The following is a 25,912-nucleotide window of genomic DNA, read 5'->3' on the forward strand; positions in this document are numbered from 1 at the left end:
GTGTACATACAGAGCATGTGTGTGTGTGAGAGAGTGAGTGAGCGGGGCAGCCATAAAGAAACCCAACACACACACACACACACACACACACACACACACACACACACACACACACACTCTCTCTCTCTCTCTCTCTCTCTCTCTCTCTCTCTCTGTGTGTGTGTGTGTCTCTCCCCTCTCTCGCTTCCCTTTTTTCCCTTCCCCGTCTCAGTCAAGGACAGTTTCGCTTTGGCACGGCGGGTCTGAACAGCTCCACGTTCCCGTTCTGTCAGTCTGTCCTCGTTTTCTTTGCCTGTATACTAACGGGATATTTTTTTTTAATTTTTTTTTAGGATTGGTTCGTCCCCCCTCCCCTTTCCGCTTGCTCCCTCCCTCCCTCTCTCTCTCTCTCTCTCTCCCGTGATTGTATGTAAATCCGGTCGGGAGTGAGCCAGTAGGTGAGGGTTGGGGCTTGGTGGCTCCTACCTCGGTGGCGCACACGAGACCCGAGAGCGGCCGAGGTGAGATCGCTGCGCCGTCGGAGCTGTCCACTCCTGCCGTGGTGCTGAAACTCCTCCTGCACGCTCTTTTTTTTCCCCCCTTCGCCTTCACTGTAACGTTGATGTTATTTTGGGAACAGGATTAACAGCCTCTCCTTTGGCTGCTTATAGGTGCAAACTTCTCCCGGGGACATCTCTCTCTCTCTCTCTCTCTCTCTCTCTCTCTCTCTCTCTCTCTCTCTCCACAACGGAAATTATACACTACACCACTCGTGGATCTGACCGAAACCCGAGATTATCATTAATCACACTTTGTTGAGAAGTGTCTCTTCAGTCCGCCTCACCTCTAAACTCTTTGTTTTTTGGATTATTCTCCTGGATGGTTTACGTCTGGACACACAGGTAAGAGAACACGATCCCGGTGTGTGTGTGTGTGTGTGTGTGTGTGTGTGTGTGTGTGTGTGTGTGTGTATGTGTGTGCGTGTTTGTGTGTTTTTTGTTGGACCAATTGTTTAACTCGCCCCCCTCCCCCCCATATCCCGACCACTCCGGGCTTCCACGAGAGACCCCCCCCCCCCCACACACACACACGCACAGACGCGCACACCACCCCTACATCCCCCCCCCCTTTTCTATGTCTGAGACCACCAGTTTAACCCTCATCATCGGTGAGGCGCCACAACTCTTTCCTAATAATCCACCAGGTCACTCAGAAAAATATCTCCCGATCTACTGCCTCGAGATTTTTTTTTCCATTTCAATTTACTCCGGGAGGCTCGAAATCACCTGCATACATCTGGGATACGTCTGAAGTTGAGATTATAGTTTCTGTAATTCTGTCACTGAAGCACAAACAGTCCCCCCATTGTACCACAATCAATGTTGTTGTTTTTTTTTGGAGAGGGTGTGTGTGTGTGTGTGTGTGTGTGGGGGGGGGGGGGGTCCCCACGTTGCCCCAGAGCTTTTAATTTATCCATCGTAGTACTTAGTGTGTTATTTTTTTCTTTCCTTGGCACGCTAATCCTTGAGTGACACCGTTAGCAGCAGAGGGGATTATACTTTTGTTTTTCATCCTCAGTTTTGCGCCTGCACTCGTTGGGCTTTATGTTACAGACTCATGCGCCGGAGATGGCCATTAAACTGTGTTGTTTTGCTGGTTTGAAAATGTATTGGGGGGCGCGCGCGGGGGTGGGGGGGTTAGGGGGGGGGGGGTGGTTGTTGAGGGGAGGAGTCACATGCAGGCTCGATTTAAAAAAAAAAAAAAAAAAAATATGATTTATCTCCGCGACGGTGCAGCAGATGGAGTTAAAGCCAACGTAAAGCCAGATTAGGATATCGCTATCGATACGATTTGGATTTACAGCTTGCAAACCCCCCTTTAGAGGCTTCAGTAGAGGGATGCAGTGGAGTCATCGGTGTTTCCAGCAACATAGGAGCCAACGCATTGACAGTAGACACAATAGATTTAGCAAGTTTGAACATTTACTCTCATGTTACGAGGAGACAACTCAACAAATATTAGCAGACACATGATATTTAGTGTATTAAAAGCAGTGATGGGATGTCCATTTACTAAATACTGTACCAGTTTTAAATGTGACTTTTCTTTGGTATTAAGGTGGAAAACATGGTGTATTTTTTTTTTTTTTTTTAACCAAACCTCAATTAAACTAATGCATCATCATTAAGGATAATAAAACGGTGTGACACTCATTATTCTTCAATGGCTGCTTAAATGTTGATAAAAAAAAATACTTTCATTCTTTGACTTAAGTAACATTTTCAATGCTGCTTTTACTGTTGTTATTGTCTGGCATTTCTTTTCTTTACTGAAATGATCTGAATACCTTCTCCACCAAGAACTATAAGAATACTATGATGACTTTTTAGCCATTACCCATTACGATGGCTTCCTCTTTGTCGAGTTATTGTGCTTCTGGTGACACCTTTATTCATTGGCACTACTGTAAGTGTCACAAAGATAAAACCATTTTTTTTTAAAAGGCACAAGAAGAAAAGAACGCGCATGTGTTAATTGTACTTCCTCCACAGTTTGGATGTTCTTCTGTAATTCATTAAAGGCGCCAACAATGCCAATCACATTCCTTCAGCAATTGCAGCAGTAATTAAAATTCTCGTGGAGAAAAGTACGAACGCTATGGAAAGCATGCAGTTTGAGCGTTCAGCCATCTGTAGGGCCGTCTGCGATTCCGACTTCAATCCCCTCCTTTATTTCCTCAATGCATTCACTTTATCTGTCAGAGCTCTTTGAAACCACCAGATATAATCTATTTCCAGTGGCGCATTAGATGGATCTGTGGATCTGGTTTTCAAGGCTGCAGTCGCTAATTGATTCTCCACTTGAATGCGAGCCAGGGACCAAGTAATGTATCATTTATATAAGTTCTATATTACATTGTGGGCAGTGGGGGATTACTTGATAAACGTGCAAGTCTTAATAAATAAGGAGGCTGGGCTGCGGAGGGATGTGGAGAGCGAGATAAGACAATGCTCATTTTCAGAATGACTCTGCAGGCTTCCTGCACCGAAATGATACCGATGCTCTCAGTTCACAGTCACGTTCAAACCCACGAGGAAGACAGATTATTTCAAAAACATTTCCCCTTCCCTTCCTCAACACCAAAACCAGAAAAAGTCTCTCCATTCTTTTTTTTTTTTTTTTTTTTTTAAATCAAATTACACCATTTACCAACAGGTAGAGGTGCCAGCAGAGCAGGTACAATGTTAATGGAGCTGCACTGCTTCTCATTACAATGCCTTTCTTTCAGGCACCGCGGGGAGGCAAAGACTTTTGAGTCAATAAGGCTTTTCACTGGAAGGAAGGGGTCGGGGGTAAAAAGCTGGGAAACTGATTAAAGCGTTTCACATTTGAGAGGAAAAGCACTCTCTGTGAGGGTGTGGGCGCTCAGTAATGGCGGCTGGTGGTGGTGGTGGTGGTGGTGGGCAGATTTGGATGACGTGACAAGCAGTAAAAACCTCCAAGCATACAGCTGTGAGAGGCTGTATATGTTGGGAAAATTGCGCTGCCACCGTTTATTCCATCACCAATATTCTGCACTTACAGTGGAGCACCTGAAGTTTCTACAAGGACACGACGGCGCAAACGTTGGGGGGTGATAAAAAAAAAAAAACGTAACCCCGCCGGCTTCTTCCAAAGGTCTCGATCGCCAAAGCTATTCTATTTGTGTGTCCAACAGAGATGTCCCGACTGTGACAGAACACATGCTGTAATTACATATAGTTAAAGACATGTTCCAGTTGCTTTCAGATGGAGACATACGCAGATTAAAAAAAACACTTTTTCAAAGCTGCTTTTGATATTAAAGGGTCCTTTCATCTAAATGATATTTCAATTTTTTTTATTTTTTTTTCCACTTGGTATCATGCAGACGCGAGCCGGGCTCGTACTGTCACTCACAGCTTCAGTTTTCTTCGCTGTGAATACAATCTGGTAACTCGGCTCGTTTTAGTTTTTGCTAAACCACTCCGAAAGGCGGACTAATCGGCGACCCGTGTCGGTGGATAACCACGTTTGTTCCGGCCCTCTGTCACTGTGATTGGACGGCTGGTGACAAGTGTAACGTGAAAAAAATAAAATAGAAACAGTGAACGTTTAGCACTCTGTGCAGAATAAACGCCTCGTCAAACTGCTGCCGCTCATTAAAACATTTTTTTTTTTTTTTTAAATATGCCTTACTCGGGGAAAAAAAACCAACGATTTGGTGGACAAAGGCCGTAGGTAGTTGCAGCGGTGGCAGAGTGGCAGACGGTTTCGGCGCATGCTGATTGATTAATATTAACCCGAGGGCCACGTCCAGCAGGATGGAACGACTGCGAGCGATTCCCTATGGAGGGTGGCACCAAGCTAATGACATACATATTTCCGAAATGTGTGCCTTAACCCCAAAACAATAAACATAAATTAAATGTTATATAGAAAAAAGTTCCAGTAAAAACTGTCTGTGTCGTTTATCTGAAGTAATGAGTGCAATATTTGTGTAAAGACACATTTGAGTTCTTTCCTCGTATTGGATGTTGGAGTAAATTTCTTGGAGGGCAAAGGAAATCAAAGCGATCGGCTTGGCTTACAAACCTACAAACACCCAGGGAGCTAAGTAACAGAATATCTTCTGTTGTCGTTTGGGCGAACTCAAAGAAATAGTTCAGTCTTTGGGGAAATCTACTCTCTGGGTTTTGTTCTTACAATGGTTCAATGAGCAGATTGAGTGTGAAGTGTGGTTCCAGTTCTGCCTAGTTAAAGACTGGAAGCGAGGGACAACAGCTGGCCATTGTCCAAATATTCAAAGTATTTTTACCAAAACCTCTGAAGCTCACTTTTTTTTCTTTTTTTTTTTAAACAGGTTGTATCTCATTTCTGGCTTTAAATGTTATATAACAAGCAACATTTTGTCTGTGTACCCAGAACAATATCTTCACAGTTGGCCTAGCAACCACTGACAAGTCATGGCACCTAGCTGTTGTTGGCCACGATATAGCCCCTTAACACACTGCATGACACCATCAAATTTTAGGCGTTTTGGAGCATTAGAGGACTTAACAGATGTAATTTTGAACTTTGAAAAGAGTCGGCCCAATACTTATCGTACAGACACTTATTTCAATCTTGCCTAGAAAAATAAGCACAATCCCCAGAAAATCTAACTATTTGTTTGAGTTGAGTTTTTGTTGAAAGAGGCCCATGTGTACTTTCTGGCTTCACAATCACTACAGTGCAGTCACACCTGAGAGTTGCCCATTACAACCACAGTGACTCATCTGGAGCAGTTTAGAGCGTGAAGCACTTTTCTAATGGTCCCAGTACTCTTTGTAGGGTGTTTACTTCTCGAATTTTCCCTGTTAGGCTTGAGTTTGACCGGCAGCTCTCGGTACGGGTGGCGACCGTCTGCTTTTCTGCAGCACGTCGGGTTATTTTAACACAGCTTTGGAGCCACATGTAAAACTAAACAACATACTCCACGTAATAGACATGGTGACGTTCTTCATCAAGGATTCGTGCACAGATTTCTGCATTAAAACCTCATGAAATCATCAGGAAGTAACATGAGTCTTTCATTTACGATCTCGTACGTGAACAACACTTTAATCAACTACGGTGAATACGTCATCAGATGATTGATGATCATGATGAATTCTTTGCAAAAACATTTTGGACCGCTGAACCAAACGCTGCAGCGCAGTGCACATCGTGACATCATCGTGACATCATCGTTAACTCAGCATGAGTTCATCATTTTTGTGGCCCCTAAAGAGAAATGGTGAACATTTGATCTATAACTGCAGTAAGTGCTAGAACGTGCTTGAATAATTAATGTCAGACCAAATGTTTTTCAACTGTTGTGATGTTAGAGTTATTATGTTTGTGTCTTATTCATAGAAGCCTGCAGGTAAATGAACAGACCCAAAAATTGGCCAATCAAAGCACATAGACCAAACACTGTAGTCATCAAAATCTCAGCAGTAGCTTGATTGTGGCCCTTCAACTGAAGTGGTAACACTGACAAGTGGTCCAAGAATTCATCATTTATAATTTTTAATAAATCATAGTCATTGACGGTGTTCTCACCTCAAGTTAATGCTGAAATTAATGTGTTGTGAATGAAAGACTTTGAACTCATGTTATTTCCCTGATCATTCAGGAGGTATTAATGCATGAAGTCATGCTCAATTCATGTATTAATCAAGCGGCGACCAGCAGTGACGTCCCGCCTACCAACAGCCGTAACCTGACTGCACCGCAGGCCTGTCAATCAAACAGACACGCCCCCTCAAAAACACAGCTTTTTGAAGTTTATTTTCTCATTAATGACGGGGATTATTTTCAGATGGACGGCCAGAAAACTAATAAGAAGGAGCGACTTTAGCTAACAACACCGAGACAACTCGTGGAGAAATTTTATTGACTTCGAATTGTATGAGAGAAGTTGAATGGGAGTCTATGGAGCCGGAGGCTTTTTGGAGCCGACCTCCAGTGGCACTCGGCGGTATCGCAGCTTAAGGCACTTCGCATCCGCCTCAATTATCAGACCCGGAAGCTACGAACACTTTGTATATACAGTCTCTGGTATTAATTCATGATAATTCACCTACCCTTACCGCTTCAAGTGTTACCGACAACATTGATGCATGACGTCATCTGATTCTCGAGTGGTTAAAAATGTTTTTTTTTTTAAATCAGTTATCCAAAATACCATCAAATATTTCAGTATGTTTTGATCCGATAATTGTTTGTTTTTATGTTTCATCCTTCAACAGACGAGCCCACCACGGCACTGACACTTGTAGCGTTGCTTTCCCCTTATTTCATCTCCCCGTCTTCCCACCCTGAGCTGCGCTTTAACTGCTGCCAGCTCCCATCTGAGTCTCTGCGTCTGTCTTTGTTGTTCGCCTCCTCAATGCGTGGAATCTTTATTGTGCAGCAGACACGCGCACACACTGAGGTATGTTATTCCTTTGCCATGTTTAGGAGACGCTACCTCCTGACATTATTTTCTCCCGGCAAGCAGGAGTTTGTTTGATGATGTGAAAAACATATCCCCCCCCCCCCATCCCTCTACCCCCTCCCCAGATCTCTACAATGTGCACGTAGCATTTCTCGTTTTATAGGACTTCACTGCTGCTTGGAAAAGATGCAAACAAAACCACAAACTTCTTTTTTGTGAAACGTTTTTTTTTTTTTTTGAAAACACGTGTAGCAGACGAGAACGGTTTGAATGAAAGATTATTTGAATGTGTTTAACTCGCTGTAATGATGTGCAGGAATTTCCACTCCCGTGTGCAGTGAAATCAAACTGGCAACATTTCCGCCGGATCGTATTTCTTATTCTTTTGCTCCGAGGATCAATACAAGCTAACAGTATGAGGGCCTCCCCCCCAGCCCGTCTCCTGACTTTTCAAACAGCTCTAGATTTTCTCAAGCATGACCTCCTCCACTCCACGTCTTGATTGAACTCCGAGTGGATTGTTAAATTGTTATTGTCATAAGCCATTTCGTCTGGCAGGGCAGAACAAGGTTTTCATGGCTGCTGGTAAAAAAATAAAAAAATAAAAAACAGCGGCTGGGTGAAATATTGAGAGGGCTCTTTGGCAAGACCATAATAGAAGTAGTGCAAACCTTAAAGGGTGAGGGGCAACCCACCGGGCTCCGGCTATCGGGCTACTTTTTATTTTTTCCTCTAATCCTGTCGAGCACACTGATGGCGAGTGTGGTTCGAGGCGTATCTTTGAGTGGGTTCGAGGTGTTGGTGGTGTTGGCCGGAGCCAGATAGGAGACGTAATAGTCTGTTCCTCGGATAATGATGGCGTTTGGTGGGAGTGCATGGCGGTTCGAGAGGCGGGTGTCGGGGGTGGGGAAGGGACGAGGAGGAGGGGGGAGGGGGGGGTGTTGTAGCCAAGCGTTGCATTTTAACGACACCGCAGGTCGCAGTTCGCCGCCGCCGTCGTGGCCAAGTGTGACGGCACTGTTCCGGGCGCCGTATACGGTAGATCAGATCGGTCTGATTATGTAATGATTGTTAACAATCGGAGAGTGTGTGCGTGCGCCTCTGACTGCCAGGCCTCTTCTCCTGCAGTGTTGTAGCGACAGCCTGTACTTCCTGACATTTGAAATGGGTCTATAAATTAAACGCCATAAAAAAAAGGAAAAGTCAAGGTCCTTCCTGCCTCTGCCTCGTATGGAGAGACTCCGCCGATCATAAATGATTGTAATGTGGACTATATAATGTCCGAGTCCCTGTCAAACCTTTGTCACACGCAACTTATTGGCCCACTCCCGAGTCCCTGCACATAAAGGTCCTGTTAAAAAAAAAAACGACCCATGGAAATATTTAGTGGTGCTCGCTCGTGCACTTAATTGTTAATAATTGTGTTTTTTTTTAGGGTACAACTGGAAGCTGATAGTGCATGGTTAAGGTTGCTATTAATCCGCAGATGTTGTACCAAACTCGACAGAAATCCTGCACATGACAAAAGAGATATAAATATATATATATATATATCTAGAGAGAGAGAGAGAGAGAGAGAGAGAGAGAGAGAGAGAGAGAATCGCTTCATTTTCTCGCTGGGTGTTTTTTTTGTCTTTCTTTTGCAGAGCTGTGATGAATAATGGACGCGCACTTCGAGGGAAGAATTAGTTCAAATTTTCATACAGTACAAACTGGCAGCCGGGTCTGGACACACTGTGCTATCTGGCATGTTTTTGATGACTGCCCGGGTGGATGAAAAGACATGAAATATACTCGGAGAAAAACTTTGAGCTTCCTGGAAAACAGTCCCATAAATTTCCCTGCAAGTTTAAGCTGGTATTAGATTAAGTTGTTTTTTTGTATTCACTCTAATCTCTTAATAGAATAAACCCTCAAAAACTTCAAGTACATTGCCTATCTCTTTGATTTTAATGATTTTTGTTCAAATTGAGTTAAAACCAATGAAAAAAACATTACTTATTGACAAAGCTATCTCCCTACAAAGTCCATTGAGTAGCTTCTTTCGGGTCTTTCGCTCGTGTCGGACATTTTTCTTCCTCAGCGGATACAGTTGTGATTAAGTCGGAGATGTTCAAGTTTTCATCTTCAGGACCACTTCAAAGGAATCGTTTGACATTCGAGGAAATAGTTTTGCTTTTTGCCAAGACTTGAGAAGATCGATACCACTCTCATGTCCGCGCAATGAATACGAAGCGACCGCTAGCAGCAGACAAACACGAGGGCAGGCGGCCAAAATGCTGATGCGGGTAAAAAAAGACTGAAAGTTCTGTCTTTGCAGAAATGCAATGTCATATATCCAGTGGTTTTTTGGGTTTTTTTTTTACACAGGGCATGAGTGACAGGCAAAATGGTGTATTTCGCATGCATTTTCCTTTTCTCTCCAGTTGTAAATATTTGTGTCTTGGCAAAAGAAAAGCAATTTACGCCTCCTGTTTGGTGCGTTCACAAGTTAATGTTCGAGGGGCCTGAAGGATCGCTCAGTCAGTCTCATTCAGTGATCATTGAAAGCCTACAGCCATAACACAAAACATCACGCTGAGAACAAAGCGGGCTGCTAAGTTCGAAAACACATCAGAGGCTCATAAATGTTCCAGTGGCTGACCAGCTGAACTCTGGTTACCCTCACGCTTCTATTAATGTCTTTCCCTGCTCTAAATCCCGGCTCCCGCGGCTTCCAGTCTCACACAGCTGACATCACTTGTGATTCCGACGGGGAGTCCCTTCGTGAACCACATTCGGCGTGCGACTAAGTGAGACGCCGGCGTTCGGAAAACGGGGAAAAACCCTGCCTCTGTGTTTTTTTGTTTCTAGCCAACCGTTGTCGAATCCCAGCCGAAGCGCTATGCTCCCCGAGTGCAGGGATCATTGAAATTCCACATCTGATTTTTCAAAAAAAAAAAAAAAAGATTTGGACTGCCTGCCAGGATTTATAGCAGATTAACTTTTGAAAATGATTTAGCTCTCGGGCTCAGCAGTCGCTACCAGGGCAGAAAAATAACTTTTTCTCTCATCCTCCCATTTTCATCCTCGCCGGCTCACATATTCCCCAAATACACTAAATATTCCAAACGTGCAAAAAAAATAAAAAAATATGAGCGGTTTTGTGTGACCCCAACTGTGGCAAAGCTGAGTATATTCACAAAAAAAAAGAAGAAGTTAATTAGAGGTTTTGGGTGTAAGAAAAGAGATGATTGACAGTCATTTAGGCATAAACAAAAAAAAGGGGCCAGACGCAGCAACATATGGGGCATTATTTAATCACATGTAGGCTCGTAAACACGATCCCGGGAAGCATTTGTGACGTCGCCTCCGTCAGTAAATTGTAACCGCGGTTGCTTGGGGGATTTTGAGAGGAGACACAATACGCCAGCAGGAGTTCAAAGCTCGGTGTTATCGCATTTTATTTTTTATTTTTTTTACGCGTTTGGATAATATCTGAATGACACAGATAACAGCCTCATAAAATGGATGGCGGATAATGAATTATGTCATCACAACGCGCAGCCAACGAGTTTTACACGAGGGCCCATCTCCGTTCTTTATCTGTCGTCTGGTGGCACCGGGATGCACTTTGCCGTTATCTGGCTGGCATTTGGAGCCGGGGATATATCGGAGCGGGTGGTATCCTAACGGGGGGGTTCAAAAGGAAGGCTGTCGACGGTAAAAGTAGCACCTTCTTTGAACTCGGTATGGCGGTTAACTCAGAGGCTTGTAAATGCAGGGACTGAGATTTGATTGATCGAGAGGCCTTGAATGCATCGGGCCAGTGTCTTTGAAGTGCTTGTGCTTCAATATTGTAACAAGTTGTCAACATAACAAGCAAGTATTATCATCTTATATTGTAGTTGCGATAATGAATGGGTTAGGAAAATTGTTGCCAAATATATATCATGAAACGCTCAAATTGATCTATAGTTTGGTTTCTAGTTAAGAGGAACAAGTCCAAGGGTCACGCTCCTTTTAGCTCCGATTTGGTCTCCGCCGCCTCCAACAGAAACATCTATGGTCACACGCTAGTTGCTAACTGTGTCTGTCCGCTGTTTGGTGTGGAGGAGCAGTCGGCATTTGAAGCAAAAATAATGTTCGATATTCACTGGGAACTATTTGGCTATTATTAGACGACAGCAGTTGCATTAACTGAAGAGTTTTCACGACCTAACAACTGTTTGAAAATTAAAAAAAATAATTATAACCCATCCTTTGTGCTGAGTCGGTATTGTAGAGTGAATTTGGGGGGAAAACTACTGCCTGCTACTGCTCTTGGAAACAACGTTGATTACTGCAGCAACACTGAACCAAAACAGAAACAGTTGTGGAGCGCAAATCTAAAAGAATGAGCTGAAAGGAGCCAAAACGCTCTGCTGCAACTTTGCGCAACACCCTTTAGAGTATTAATAATAGTATTATCAGTGGTATCATTAATTACTTAGTATTATTAATCAACTTATGAGGAAGCTACTGGTTAGCAAAGCATATTGCAGAGCTTCTGATAATATGTCATGCTCTTCATCAGCAGATGGAGTGACAAATATTGCTTTTTTGTTTTGTTTTTTTGTCTGATCGCTGTTGGGATTTCTTGTCCATGTTGGCTTAAAAGTTTTACGTTCAAAGTTAATAGTCCACTTTTGGAAGCACACTTGACAAATCCATCTCAGCCACTGGTCAACTTTGTGTTTGGAAGATTTGAGTGTACTTTCCATGCGGCACCATCACGGCCGTCGTAGTGGGCGAGTCCTGCTCCTGTTCGCCACCCCCAATGCCCCATTCTCAAGTAATGAGAACTTTTTTATCAGCAAGGTAAACAATAGTTAAACATCGTTTGATAATTTGTCCACTGAGTGTATAATGTCGGAGCCTGGTAGTAAACTTTTTAAGGCTATGTTCAAAGAGCATGAAATCAGTGGCATGCTTCATAACACACACACACACACACACACACACACACACACACACACACACACACACACACACACACACACAGTCACACCTGAGAGCTGCCCTGGACAAGTGCTGCTTTTATCTTCTGCTCACTGAGCAGCCCAACTCGAGCAAATGGGAGTTAAGTGCACCTTTAGCAGTGAGTAATGAGGTAGCAGCAAGTCACTAAGTCACTAAGTCAGTCACACGCATACTTATCCTTTGTTATTTTGGGACGTTTTTTTTTTTAGTTTAATCTCATCAGTTTATTTTGCTTCAACTTAATCTCGTATGCCGGCATCCCTTCAAAATGAACTTTGATTTAAATTTGACAAACAACAAGAAATGAGTGTGATCATTTTTTAGTAAATACGTTTTTTATAAGTTATATTATTGATTTTGTTTAGTTTTTTGCATGAAAAGTCTGAAATATAAACTGTATTCCAGAAAGTATGATTAAATAAAGAAATAAATAAAACTGCGCAACAAAATTTAAAATGGAATTCCTATTCAGAATTAATAAAATGTACATATATTATTGGTCTGACATTAAAGAGAGGCCAGATTGCATCATGTGGAAATATCTTGGAGTTTTCCCGCAATGACACTCGCTCAGTTCCAACAACTGGCTTTGATGTGCTTGAAAGGATCTTTTAAGTCCCAGTTATGTTTTTTTTAAGCATTACTCAGTGGCTCACAGAAGACTGTGGTTGTAATTAACAGCTATGAACTGGAGGGTTACTGGACTCGTTCTCAGAAGAACATTGCCGGTTAAAAGGTGAAGACATTTCCTGCCGTTTTCATAAACCAGAGAAAACTAACCTGCCACTGTTGTTTATCATGACCAGAAGCAAGAGTTTGGAAATCCAGAGAGAAGTCTGTATCGGCGAAAGTATCCTATCCGTGCCACTTACCTTAAAAATAGACAAAGAAAAAAGTTGTATTAGTTGCAGTTTATCACTGTTTCTTTGTGGCAAAAGCTGTTGTCTCCTATGTTTGTTCAGTATCTCTACGAAGGACTTACTATTGAGTTTCTCCAAGATTTCGCAGAGTTTTTTTTGTGTGAATGCTGCGAGCAAAAAGGCTTGAATTTGGTTTTCTCGGAAATTGTGCTGCAGTTTGTTAAGTTTCTTGTGATTTTGTGGCAGTAAAATTGCAAGATTTGACAAAAATCGCAAGAACGTTTTTTAGATTTTCTTTAGCCACTACCTAATGAACACAGGGTTATATGGTAAGGAAGTTACAAAATGGTTGATGAGTCGTAAAAGTGACATTGTTTTTACAAAACAGAAAGTCTGTGACTGCAATATAGAAATCATAGGGTATCTTTTGCTTTGAATGCTTTTTTAATCATTTTTCAACGCGCACAGGATGCATTAAAATGAAGTACAATCTTACAACCGATAATGTGTAAAAAAATGTCCTGTAATTTAACTTAATCTAATTCAACTGTTTGACTAGACTGACAATTGAAAGCTGTGTTGTCATGATAAGATCACATTTTCCCATAAACCTCATCACTTCTGTTTTTTTTACCAGTCAACCAGCATGCAGTTTGTTTTGATGAGGAGAGGATGAAGAGCCTCGCTGACTGCAAATGAGAATATGTTTTCTCTTTTTTTACAGAAACCCTAACCCTCATGAGCTAAAGTCTTTACTGCCTCACAATACTTAACAGAGGTGATACGAACACCTACAAGTTATAAGAAGACAAAGCCAACAGGAAGCAACGCATAAATTAGTGCATCAATTATCTTAATGAATTATGTCATTAGCATAACTGGCCATATTTAATGTACCATAGTGATTATGGCAGCTCAACTGCCCCTTATTTGGACAAGAATATTTGAGACATCATTAAGACCACGGCAGGTTTGGACCTCAGCAGGTTTTTTTTTTTTTTGATTTGGCTCGACTATCTGGACTCAATTTAAGCTCCACAAAGAAATCCTCCTTTCACAGATGAAAAGAAATAAATAAAGCAGACTTTTTTTTTTCTTCTCAAGTCCTTTTCAACTGCCTTTCTCATATCGTGGCAACTACTGCTAATTGCCATGCTGTGAAATAGCACAAATCAGAATGCAGCTAATAAAGTCCATACGCATTTTATCCGTTTCCACAGTAGGGGGGCTGTTAAAGAGGGGCTTTAAGGTGAGCCCGGCCGGGATAATTTGTGATGAAAACTCTCTCTTTCTGAACTTAAAAGTAAAATCAAAAAGGACCTGATTGTAATTCCCCAGGTGTCGCTGACCTGTATTTTTCACTCTTTTAAGCCGCAGTCTGTCAAAATTTGTTAGAGGCTGCAGCACAGCCAAAAGGTCACATATGACCTGCTCTGCGTAGGAACACGAGCTAAATATATTCAATGCAAATGCTTCTTCCCAATATGGAGATCACAGAAAAAAAAATTAAAATTAGAGGCAGCACACAAAGCGGAATCCATGTTAGCTGTCAGCAGATACAGCTGCCAGCACAGCTGGGAATCTGCAGAGGAAGTGCTCTCGTAGCAAAAAAAAAAAAAAAGACGGCGTACATCCTCTCACCGAAACATCTGTCACCATGTCATTTCAGATGAATGGCCGGTGATTACACAATGATAGTTTTGTCAGGAGGAGGAACTCTGTGCAGATGACATGACGGTTCATGTCGCCACATTCTTCTGAGACAAAGGAGGCGCAGATGAGACGTCATGTCAGACTTGGAACTTAATACAAAAAAAAAACATTTTGTCGAAGTTATAATCTGACTGAAAAAAAAAAAAGCGGATGACCAAAATAGCTCAAGAGAATGGGGATTAATTCAGGGGACTAAAAGTTCCCAATGACACAGTTGTGTTTGTGCTTCCTGATGAAGGAAATTAGATGTGCAGAGGAAGAGAGGGAGTTTGAAAAGGCAATATTCCCATCTCTAGAGGGAAGATATATTTCTCTACTTATTTTCTCTGCTTTAGAAATAAATGCCGTTCCAAATGGAGCACTTGTGTACTAACACTCACTATTTTGAGTGCATAAGTGCGTTCAACCCGTCGAGTACCAGGATCCAAAAAAAAAAAAAGAAAAGAAAGGCTGGATACTTTCCGCCTTAAACGGTCACCATCTTGGCTACGTAGAGGAAGTGGGCAGTGGTGCAATTTGGAAACACAGCAAATGCGGGAATTAATTTAAATATTGAAGCTGCACAGCTTTTGTTTCTACATCAATGACCACAAAATAAATAACTTCAGACAAACAGTGTTTGCTTGACGTCGGAATAAATATTGTACACAACTTGCAGCGGCTTGGAGGACTTGTGTTTGACCAGTCGTGACCTTTAGAGTACTACAAACCACACCTGTTTGTTCCTGAACCATCACAAAGTCCTGCCTCGGGAGCATAAAGCATTTCTAGGGGGTAAAACCCACAACAGCAAGCAACCTGGAGGTTCATGCAGACAAAATACAGGGGGAAAAAATATAAATCTTGACTTTCTAGCAGCTTTTATTTTTTTATTTTTAGGTTCACTTAAAAGGTTTTCTGCTGAAAGGTAAATTGTTTTCACCTGTGCGTCACAGAATGCTGATTTTAAGAACATGCCATTCACGACAGCTTTCACATTTGCAGTTCTAAGCACCTGGTTTTAGTAGTTTTCTTCCAGGAAAAAAAAAAAAAAAAGAAGAAAAATCCGCAGCACACAGGAAGTTGTGTTTTTTTTTAATGTTTCCAGCTGCTGCAACAGCTTGCAATAAACAGAAGGAACCGGGCAGTTACCATGAGCGGCGACAGTCGCCGTGACTCGATCCATGAAATGGCACAAAAGCAAAGAAACTCAAAACTTCATCAGTTGAACCTCGAAAGGAGCAAAATGTGACGGTACGGGCCAGAAAATGAAACAGACAAGTGATCTCTGGCAGCGCAGTGTCACAACTGTGATTATGGAGCTGCCAGGTTGTTGCCAAAAAAACAAAGCAGGCAGATCAGGACTGTACTTAGGCTTTACTGCTCAGCCATAAAACACCGTTATAAACCACACCGAGTGGAAAGTAGCAAAGCAGTAGTTATGGTTTAAGTCTTTTATCTCATCACTGCAAAAGAGAAATACATTTTTTGGGCATCAGAGTTAACTATTAAAATGAGAAAGAGCAGTAGATGCAACAGAGGACATCGTAACATCCACTGACCTCACATGCCAACGTGGAGTCTTGTCAACAACAACATTTAAAGCAATTAAAGTTAAAGTTTGACAACAAGCCTTGGAAATTGAAGTTCACCTCGTTGTCCTGGGATACGTCGGATCAACACCCCTTGACGACTGAATCCTCTGCATGGAATGAAAAGTGATAAACAAACGTTATCGTGTGACTGTCAGCATGAAGGAGTCCGTAGTTAAAAAAAAATAAATGTCATCTGTTATAGTTAATGAGGGAAAAAAAATATGTAATTAAATTAGTTACTATTCAAAAAAGGGGTTAAATGTATTCTTTTCAGTAAAAGGCTTATATGAAGAACATAACATTCATTCTTTTGTTTCGTATCTTTTCCCTTCGCAGGAATACTTTCCGTCTACATCTGGCAAGATGCTCTTTAATTTTGAGCTCTCTTTTGGTTCTCTTGTTTAGATTTGCGTCGCCTCTCGTCTGCCAATCAAATCAACTTGCATTGCTCTGACCCAAGACGGTTGGCAATTGTAGTCGGATAAGACAAAGAGATATTTGAAAAGAGTCAATCAGGAACCAGCGACAAAAACCCGTGAACCGTACCTACTCAGTCCCGTTGACAGTTCTATCATCACTCAGCATGGAGGTGACCCGAATGTAAACTTGGTTTGAGATTTTGGGGGACATTTTTTTTTTTTCCTTCACTGCAGTCAGCTGTGATCTACATACTCTGAATTTATTTTGGTTGCTGTTCTTTAAAATGAAAAGATTTCAATCTTAAAATCAAGTTATATTGAAGAACTTTTAGTTAAAGTTTGACAGTAATCAGTGTTGAGTTCTGGTTTTTTTTGGGGGGGGGGGGTGGGGGGGGTTTCAATTTTAAAACATTAGGTAGAAATTAAATATAATAAAATGCATTACTTTTATGGAGTAATCAAAAATAGTTACATTATTTATTACCTTTTAACAGGGTAACTGGTAATCTGTAAGGTATTATATTTTCAGTACAGTAACCGTCTCAACATTTGTGGAACACAACCGATTCAAAGAGTTTTGAAAACTATCAATCATGTTTTGTAGGGGTTTAAATAATTAAAATTAAAATGCACTGGATTGTTTAATGCTTTTTGATAATGGCTTCTGTGTTACCGTCACACACACACACACACACACACACACACACACACACACACACACACACACACACACACGTTGTTTATTCCCTCATTCGGTATTTCTGTCACAGTTCTACAAAACGTATCACGTTACCGTTGTCTGTCTACTTACCGCTGCGTGCGTTCCCGGGCTTTCCCCGATTCAAACAGAAGAAGCGTCCAATCAGCTGTGAAATGGAAATCGTAGCAGGGCACATGGAGATGACGTAACGATCACGTGACCACTGGGCGCGACTGCAAATCAGGCTATAGTCTTGATGTCAAAATGTTTTAGTTTTTTTTTTTTTTTTACATTGTGTGAGAGGATAGTGTTTAGTAATGACTAAGTAAAAACCTAATTAGGATTCTGTTGGTGTATTGTAAAAAATAATTGACAATCTTAAGGTTCAGAAACTATTCATTTTGTATTGTTCTGTAATCAATTAGCCTGGTTGGTGGGTGAGGAAGGTGGTGACGCCTCATTTATATAGTTCACTCCTTTATTTCAAATTGGAAAACATAATATAGGAATTTCTGAATTATATTATCAAGAAGGAACTGTAGAGCATGTTAAACTTCACTGTTTCAAATATAATGACGAGAGAAGAGAACCAATAGTACTTCAACTTTAAGAAATAGCCGAGAGTCAAAATTTGAGGCTCTGTGATCTTTTAAAAAGACATTCCAGCAAGAAGTGTTGTCTCTTTTTGTTTCAATATATTAGGAGAACTAAGAGAATATTCTTATTTCTTAGTTTTATTTTTTTTTCTAGAATCATTTTTAGAATTAGTTAAAGTTTAGAGTTTATTTAGTTTATTCCAGTTGAAGGTGGTAATGCACTGTGACATTGTTTGCCAACCACCATTAAAAACAAGAAGATAAAGAAGACTCAGTTTGGTTCTGAACACGCATTAATGCATTGTGGCAAATATGATGAAGAAAGGACTTGATTGCAACAAAGGGTGAGAGAGGGCAGGACAAGTTTGGGATTTTGCTTGTTTTTTTTCCTCCCAGATTGATTTAAACTAGATCCTATACATACATTCGATACGGTATAAGTACCTCTCATCGATGTCCGCCATTAAACTCAAAGAAGAAGAAGAGGAATTTGATTACAGAGGAGGTAACTGCTACTTTGATGCAGTCCCCCGTCCCCACCTTAAAGACATTTTTGGTCAATAACCTGCCCTTTCAGGAGGTGAGCAGAATAATCATCACTCTAGCAACTCCACACCTCTATATTTGGATAGCTGAGGCAGCATCATTCTTAAAAGATGACTAGAAGATCAGAGTCTGAAGCCTTACAGCCGATATATATCTCACTATTTAATTTATGGTTTAGAGCCTCTATAATGTACCTGCTGAGACTGGTAAAATAACACATTATTACACAAGCACCAATCTCTACCTACTCCTTGTAAAGTATAGGTCAAACATTAGATTGTCCTCTCCTTTCAGAGTACGGTGGGATTGCTCACTGTCTTGTTTATACCACTGACCAGTTTGTAGTTTCGCAGTCCATACTCTGCGTATTTGGCTCAAGGGGGAATCTCAGCAGCATTTTATGACGGAGGGAAGATTTTCGCCCCTCTTACTTCAAACACTCGATTTCTTTAAGCTGGTCTGAGAATATAAGCTCATAACTTTATTCACCAGCCAACTCCTCTAACCTCTAGGCAAGAAATGCCTGTCTTTATGAACCCACTTTAACATTTATGAACTGACTCACTGACGGCAAGTCTTGCTGAAAGATAACATACTATATGGTCTGTTTGAGTTGTTAAAGTTTTTTTTAGTTTTTTTTTTTACTCTTCCAGAGACACCACAAAAAAACGCAACGAAACATTTTCGGCGCGGCTCCTCCAATCCTCGACTGTTTCATTTTCATCATATAGGCTACAGAGGCAGCTAAAGAGTTGCTAAAGACTTGATCCACCGGAATAACAAAAGCAGTCACGGGATGTAAGGAATTCTTTGAAAACGTTTCATGCCGGCGCCATGCAGCGGCGTAACATGAATACTCTACGAGATACTCATTCCGGCATGTTTGTCATTCACAATCGTCTTTCTGTTCCCTTTGTTGTAAGAAACTGCTCCATCTCAGAGATTGGCACAGCATTTTTTTTTCTTCCTAGTTTGTAAGGGAAGTACAAGGACCAAACGGAGGCACTACCCAGAGGGAAAGAGTGCCGCCCGCAGTTTTGGACGTGCTTTGAACTTGAAGGAGTCCTTTATCAGTATACAGTGCTGCCGGGGATGTTTTGTGCGTGTGTGTGTGTGTGTGTGTGTGTGTGTGTGTGTGTGTGTGTGTGTGTGTGTGTGTGTGTGTGTGTGTGAGAGAGCGCAGACAGTACGAGAGGCTCCACGATAACTGCCAAATAAGACATGCTACGGCGGGGTGCTCAGGCAGCAAACACACAGCAGATGCTCCAGTGTTCTCCCAGATATCTTAGAAACAAACTGGAGTACTCCAACCAAATTGATCTGTACATAGAAATACCGCTGAGCGTGCTTAAAAGGGATCTGCCCACAGGGGGTCAGGGATGTGTCAGCTGAAGCATATGGTGGAAGAAGGGGTTGGGGTGGTGGGCGAGGGGGGCAGAGCAGTTTATCTGCTGACTGAAGTTCCCCTCCAGTGACCTCGCTGACAATTTGAATAATTTCAAACAAGTCTCCATAGGAAATCATTGCTTTACAGAGCAAACTGGGAGCAACCAGCACATCCCCGCAAGCTGAAACAGGCCCACTTGCCTCCGCTGCAATCTAATTTCTCCGCTGTATAGGTGGGCTTCATGTTTTACGAGAAATGGTCTGGTGAAGATAATATTTTTTCCTGTGGGAACCAGCCATGGGAGTTCCATAAAAAAAAACAAAAAAAACAAGAAGGTTTGGCAAATCATCTAACATGAAGCTGACATTGTACTTTATTGTGTCAGATTTATACCTTCTGAAAGCCTAATATCTAAAGTACATCTTTAGTCCAGTGAACATTTCTGAGGATATCATAAAGAGGACAGATTGAGAGCAGTTGTTTACATGTCACTAAACATTTGCAGAAGAGTTTTGGTGTGACATTTGGCTGCTTTACTCATGGCAATGCAGACATAGAAAAAAAGACTTATTTGAGCAAAATAAAACCCTCCCTGTTCATAAAATTCCCTTTTAGAGTACTCCTTATGCTTAAACTAAAGACACATTTCTGCCTCAACGTTTTCATACAGACAACAAAATGCATAATTTAAATTAGGAATATTGAATAAAACCTAAAAAATAATGAATAAAACCTGATAACATGGAATGACAGTCTGAGAATTTTAGCACAAGGCTGGATATACTGAATGGAAAGTGCTTGAATGAGGTGTTTACTATGAATTATTCTTTTATTTTTAATGACAAAATGTTCCTTAACTCAAATTTAAAAAAAAAAGAAATCCAACTTACATACATTTGCATAAACAGTGCATCTTATTTATCCACGTTCCTTACATTGACCTCCGGCCAGCAGGGGCAGCACTGAGCAGTGTGAGGTAACCGTCCGTAGGTGAGTTAGCCGCACCAGTAGCTCACTAACTCTGCACAAACTTACATAAAGGTACGTGAAGCTACTTGAAGCTAACTAACTTTGTACATAAAAAAAACAAAAACCAGCTGGAGCCTGTTTACTAATTTTAACGTGGCAATGAATGTTAATCACCTTTAAGTGCTGTATGCTAAAAGCCTGCCATGTGTGATCAATATTTTTTTTTGACATGCAAAAGTGCAGAGCCTGTGATTTACAATTCATTTTAAAACAACACTTGGACACCCAACTGCTCTCAGGACATATATCTTAACACACCTCCCGAAACATGAACATTAACGATAAAAAAAAAAAAAAAAAAAAAAAAAAAAAAATTGTGAGAGGCAATTTGGCTACGGTCACATCAACAGCTCTGATTTGCAGCATTTGCATCCATTGAAATACTGTAAGGGGAGACAGACCCCTTCTCCTTACAGCAGACAGATATCCCAGCTGGGACCACTATAAATAGTAATAAAATAATAATGTTAGGACCACTAATATTGACAATGTCCAAATCCAACTATCATTAATATGATTTTCCTGCTCTTGGAGATGACCGAGGGGACACTTCAAGTAGGTTAAGTTTACTCGGGCTCTTTTTCTTGGAAGATTGAACTCATTGAAGTTAATTAGTTTTAAATCTTAAGATTCGAGCCTTTGGGGTCTGATCTTGCGTTGTAATTCTTTTTTTTTAAACTTATCAGCGTATTTTTTTCTGATCTAAATGCTCTTCCGCAAGTAATAAATTGATAGCTAATGTGACAATACAGAGCAAAAAACGAGCAATTAAGAATTCCCTCCCCTTTAATTATATTTAAGCATTATTTAAAGGCACCGAAAACTGTATGCGATCATGACAAGTTGAAAGCATGCTCTCTCTTCACACTGTTAAGCAAGGCACTGAAGCTCGGTTAAGCACCTCAGCTCCGACTTTTTCCCCGACCTGTCCCCGGTTTAAATTTGCATGACTTGCTTACTGTGAAGCGGAGTGATTGCAGGAAAAGAAAAAAACAAAAACAAAAAACCTCTTGCCTGCTCAGCAAAGTGGATAAATAACAGTGAGCAAATGGGGGAAAGAAAAAAAAAAAAAAAAAAGTGTTTATTTTTCCTCCTCGGACTCTGGGATGGATAAAAAAAAAACACAACAACCTGCCAATGTGCTGAAATGTTGCTGCCACAGGAAAATGATGAATGAAGCGTCAAATGTCATTTCAACACTTGACAGGTTTCAAACACAGTTTGCAGAAATGCCATTTAAAGAAAATATTCAGACAAACGTTGATACAAAGAAGATCGTCGATGCAGCAGATGAGCTTTTGATTTTTAAATGATCTGTGAGGCAAAATCATTGCCTTCTCTGCTGGTTCTTTATTGCCGTGTCTATCATCTTTTTTGTTTTGTGGCAGCATGAGAATAATAATGAGCTAATTTTGCAGGAGTGTTACCTTATCTGTATATCATAAATTGGATATCTAACACTTAAGCTTCATGGATATCACATTTTTAACAGCTCCCAAAGGATGTCGTGTTTGGAATTTTAACGCTTTACCTCTTGAGTCGTGCCATTATTTTACTTGGTGAATTATCGAGTCTCAAGCTGCTGTTATCTATCTAGTTTTGAAATATCCGAAGGGGGCTACTTCCCCATCCTTGCATGTATTGTGGAGAAAATTCAACCTGCACAGTGACCTTGAAGAAGTCTGAACCCTGACATTGTGTATTTTAGTGGTTGTTTGGCCACGGTCCACTGACTGAGCATGCATGTTTCTTCCAGCATTGCCTCGGCCCACTTGGGAGCTGTGTGCAGGACAACCACAGTGGTTTCCTGTTTCCATTTCAACAACCCATTGGCAACTTAAGGGAGTAGAAAGGTGTAAAGCTTGGAAAAAAAACAACCAAAAAAAAAAAACCGCTGCATGTTGTCAGCTTAAATATCAGAGAGAAATGGAAAAAACTTTTAAATGTTTAACAGCTAAATAATGTCTGAAACCACACGTAAGTATGTGGATGTTACGAAACTGAGAGGAACCAAAGCTATTAAATATCAGTGAGTCAGCTTTGTCTAGATTCTGTGAATCCAGCTGCTGTTAAAGACGGTGGTTCCCTACCAGAAGAGGTCAGAAGATAAATCTGGGGAGGCTACAAAATAGTCCGTGGGAGCAGAAAACAAAAACATGTCTTCAACACACATTTATACTTATTTCAGACCATTTATCAACTTTTTCTTTCCTCTTTTTGACCTTCTATCACTTCAACGTACTTCTTCAATGCTGTGAAAATTCTTCCGACAAATGGGGGGAAAAAAATGATTTCACTAAGCTGCTCACAACCAGTAGGAATATAAAGGCGGTGATGAGAAATTGAAGGAGACATTCCTTCTTTTAAGGGGGGGGGGGGGGGGGGGGGGTCACAGGCCAAAAAGGTTGGAGGCCACGTTTACGAGATAACATTTCTACGTACCATGAATTTTTATGTGCGTTTCATCCACTCATCGAGGTCTCGAGACGCAAAGAAAAACAATTACTTTTGTGGTTTTGAGAGACTGGTTGAAGAAATGATAGCTGCTGTGGATGTGTTTGCTGAAATATTATACCTGCTACAAGGTTCGGTGCCTGTTTGCAAAATATTGACACATCTTAACTTCTGCCATATATTGTTTTTAATTCTGGAAACTAAATGGTGTCAGTGTTAAAAAAACAAACAAAAAAAACATGAACTTGTACTTCATATTGCTTTGTCTGTTATAAAACAGTGAGAAGAAACTCGGGGAGGATCCCAGTGGAACATCCACCATATTCAGAATTTCTCATTTCTCAAGGGCTTTGTTTAATTACATTGCAGACAAGCTGACTGTAATTAGAAAGCTGTAAATTGTAGAGTTATCAGCAATAAGTCAGAATTAGTCTAAGCTGACTTATAGTTGTCATGTCGGGCGAGTTTCCGAGTAAAAGGCATTTCTTTTGGGGGGAGGGGATCATGCATAATGTCTCGCAAATTTATGGCATGTTTTAATTATGTATTTCTATTTTCCAGGGCTATGCGTTACCAAACATGCCTGACAGTCGATTTGTAAAGTACAATGAGTGAATTAATTCAGCTAATGCCCAGTGCGGTGCAGTCGCACGTAGTGCGCACACTCATGGTACGTGTCGGATGGGGCTGTGGGGGACTTTTCTGTTGTCGGCTTACCCGGTGAACCGAGTGGGGGTAAAAAAAAAAAAAATAATAAAAAAAATTCTGCTGAACGAGATGGGTTGGGCGAGAGAGTGGCTGGGAGCTTGTCAAGACATGATACATTGTGTACATAGTGTGGAAATAGGTAGTCTTCATTTGAAAGTCAATGCCGGAGCTCAGACGCGCTCTGGGGGATTTAAAAGCACGAGCGAAAGTTATGATGGCACTCCCTCGGGAGGTCCGGGGAAAACTTCTGGGCTGTTTCTGTCTGCTGTGCTTTCAAGACACATAAATACACAAGTCTCGCAGCAGTTAACCAACCGCGCTTGCTTTCGCTTAAATGCAAGGACGAGGACACCCAGTGCAGCATGTGCATAAATTAGGGACCAAAGTTATTACAAGACGTCGTAATTTATTTGAATATAAATTGTATTCTTTTAAACATGTCGGAGTGTCTGACATCATAGTGTACCATTGTTCTTCTGCAGGAGTAGACAGGAGAGGTGTTTTCTTTTTATTTGCGTGTTATAAAAATATTCACCCTGGATAGGTTTTAAATAGAAAGTCTCAAAATACCACACTAAATTGCCAGTTTATTAGGTACTCCTATCTAATACGTATCCAGTGTAACTTAAACTGCCCTGCAATAATTGATATCCTAAAATGTTCTGGTTATAATGTTTAGAGCTGCAACTTCTGACTATTTTTCATTATCGATTAAGCGACCAATCATTTTCTTAAGTAAATTATTATTAAAAGATGATTTACTGTGTCTAATTTTATCCAACCGGCCAAAGATATCTGGTTTACTATCAGAAGAGTGGAAAAACAAGATATGCCCTAAAAAAAAAATGACTGAAGCGATCAAGTCAGATCAAAATTGTTCCTTGATTGGTCCTTTCGTTGAGTAATTGTTGTTTGTTTTTTAAAGATGTGTTCGTTAAGCCTTATAGTCATTTTGGAAGTTATAGTTCGTGCAGCTATTGGATTTTATTGCATTGGACTACTTTGCCCTGGTCCTCCCGTCCTCCTGGCGCCTCCTGTCCTCACGTTAAAATGTCCTTGGGAAAGACACTGAACCCCAAGTTGGTCTCGATGAGCAGGCCATCGACTTACACAGCAGCCATTGGTGTCTGTGTCTGTGTGTGTGTGTGTGTGTGTGTGTGTGTGTGTGTGTGTGTGTGTGTCTGTGACTGTCTGTGTATGTGTGTGTGTGTGTGCGCGTTAATGGGTAGGTGAGAGGCCAGAATTGTTAAATGCTTCGTCCATTGAGTTATCGCGATATAAGTGCAGTCTATTTATCATTAGCACTCATTGATACAAACGGGATGGACAAAATATAAGCGACACCTCACAATTCAGCAGCACCGCAACTTTTGCCCAAACTTTTTCCTTTTTATATTCACTTCCATCTAAATGCTTTCTTGTGCCAAAGCTCCATTAACGATAATGGAGCATGAGGTGAAAACATTAGACTAAATGACTTGAGATTAAGTAAACGGCAGCCACAGCAACAACTTTTTTTTGTGTGTGTGCAGCGTGGTTCTGAAAAGGAACGAGTCTAATGCGTATTATAAAGACTTGGACTGAATAGCGTAGCTGAGGGTTTAGAAACTGAATTCTCTCAGATTACTTATGATTCATCAGCAGAAGGCGAACTCCAAAGTTCCTCGTTTATGTTTTCACTTGTGACTGATGGTGACGAGTTAAATGTCGGTGAGGAACTGACGCAGTTAAACTTCTTTAAAACTGTGCATATGTCTCTGTCTCTGACGCAGCATCCTGAAAAACTTAGTCCATTAATAACCCATTTAACACTGGGACGCTGCAAAGAAATTGATTGATTGTGCGAGCAGATATGGTAATCCACCGAGTGTGGATGAAAGACTGGGTTAGCGGAGAAGTGGAGCAGCAGCAGCTGCTGCCGGCGGGGATCCTACCTGGAGATCTGGAAAGTTTAGAAATACGTA

The 25,912-nt window shown here is 41.1% G+C and overlaps 1 protein-coding gene across 4 annotated transcripts in view; it reads left to right on the forward strand.

Moving 5' to 3' along the window:
• Window positions 1–223: 223 nt before the first annotated feature.
• fstl5 (follistatin-like 5) overlaps window positions 224–25,912 on the forward strand; it is a 170,201-nt gene continuing 144,512 nt past the window's right edge. For 3 of the 4 annotated variants that reach the window (XM_069170944.1, XM_069170943.1, XM_069170945.1), the window contains exon 1: window positions 224–881. In XM_069170944.1, coding sequence (XP_069027045.1) covers window positions 859–881 — 23 coding nt within the window. In that variant the 5' untranslated portion in view covers window positions 224–858. The remainder of the gene's footprint in view (window positions 882–25,912) is intronic. The other variant, XM_069170942.1, reaches the window with a different exon arrangement.

This window comes from Embiotoca jacksoni, unplaced genomic scaffold, assembly GCF_022577435.1.
Source record: "Embiotoca jacksoni isolate LCO1_2020_lvr unplaced genomic scaffold, fEmbJac1.0.p SCAF_5, whole genome shotgun sequence".
Taxonomy (NCBI): domain Eukaryota; kingdom Metazoa; phylum Chordata; class Actinopteri; family Embiotocidae; genus Embiotoca; species Embiotoca jacksoni.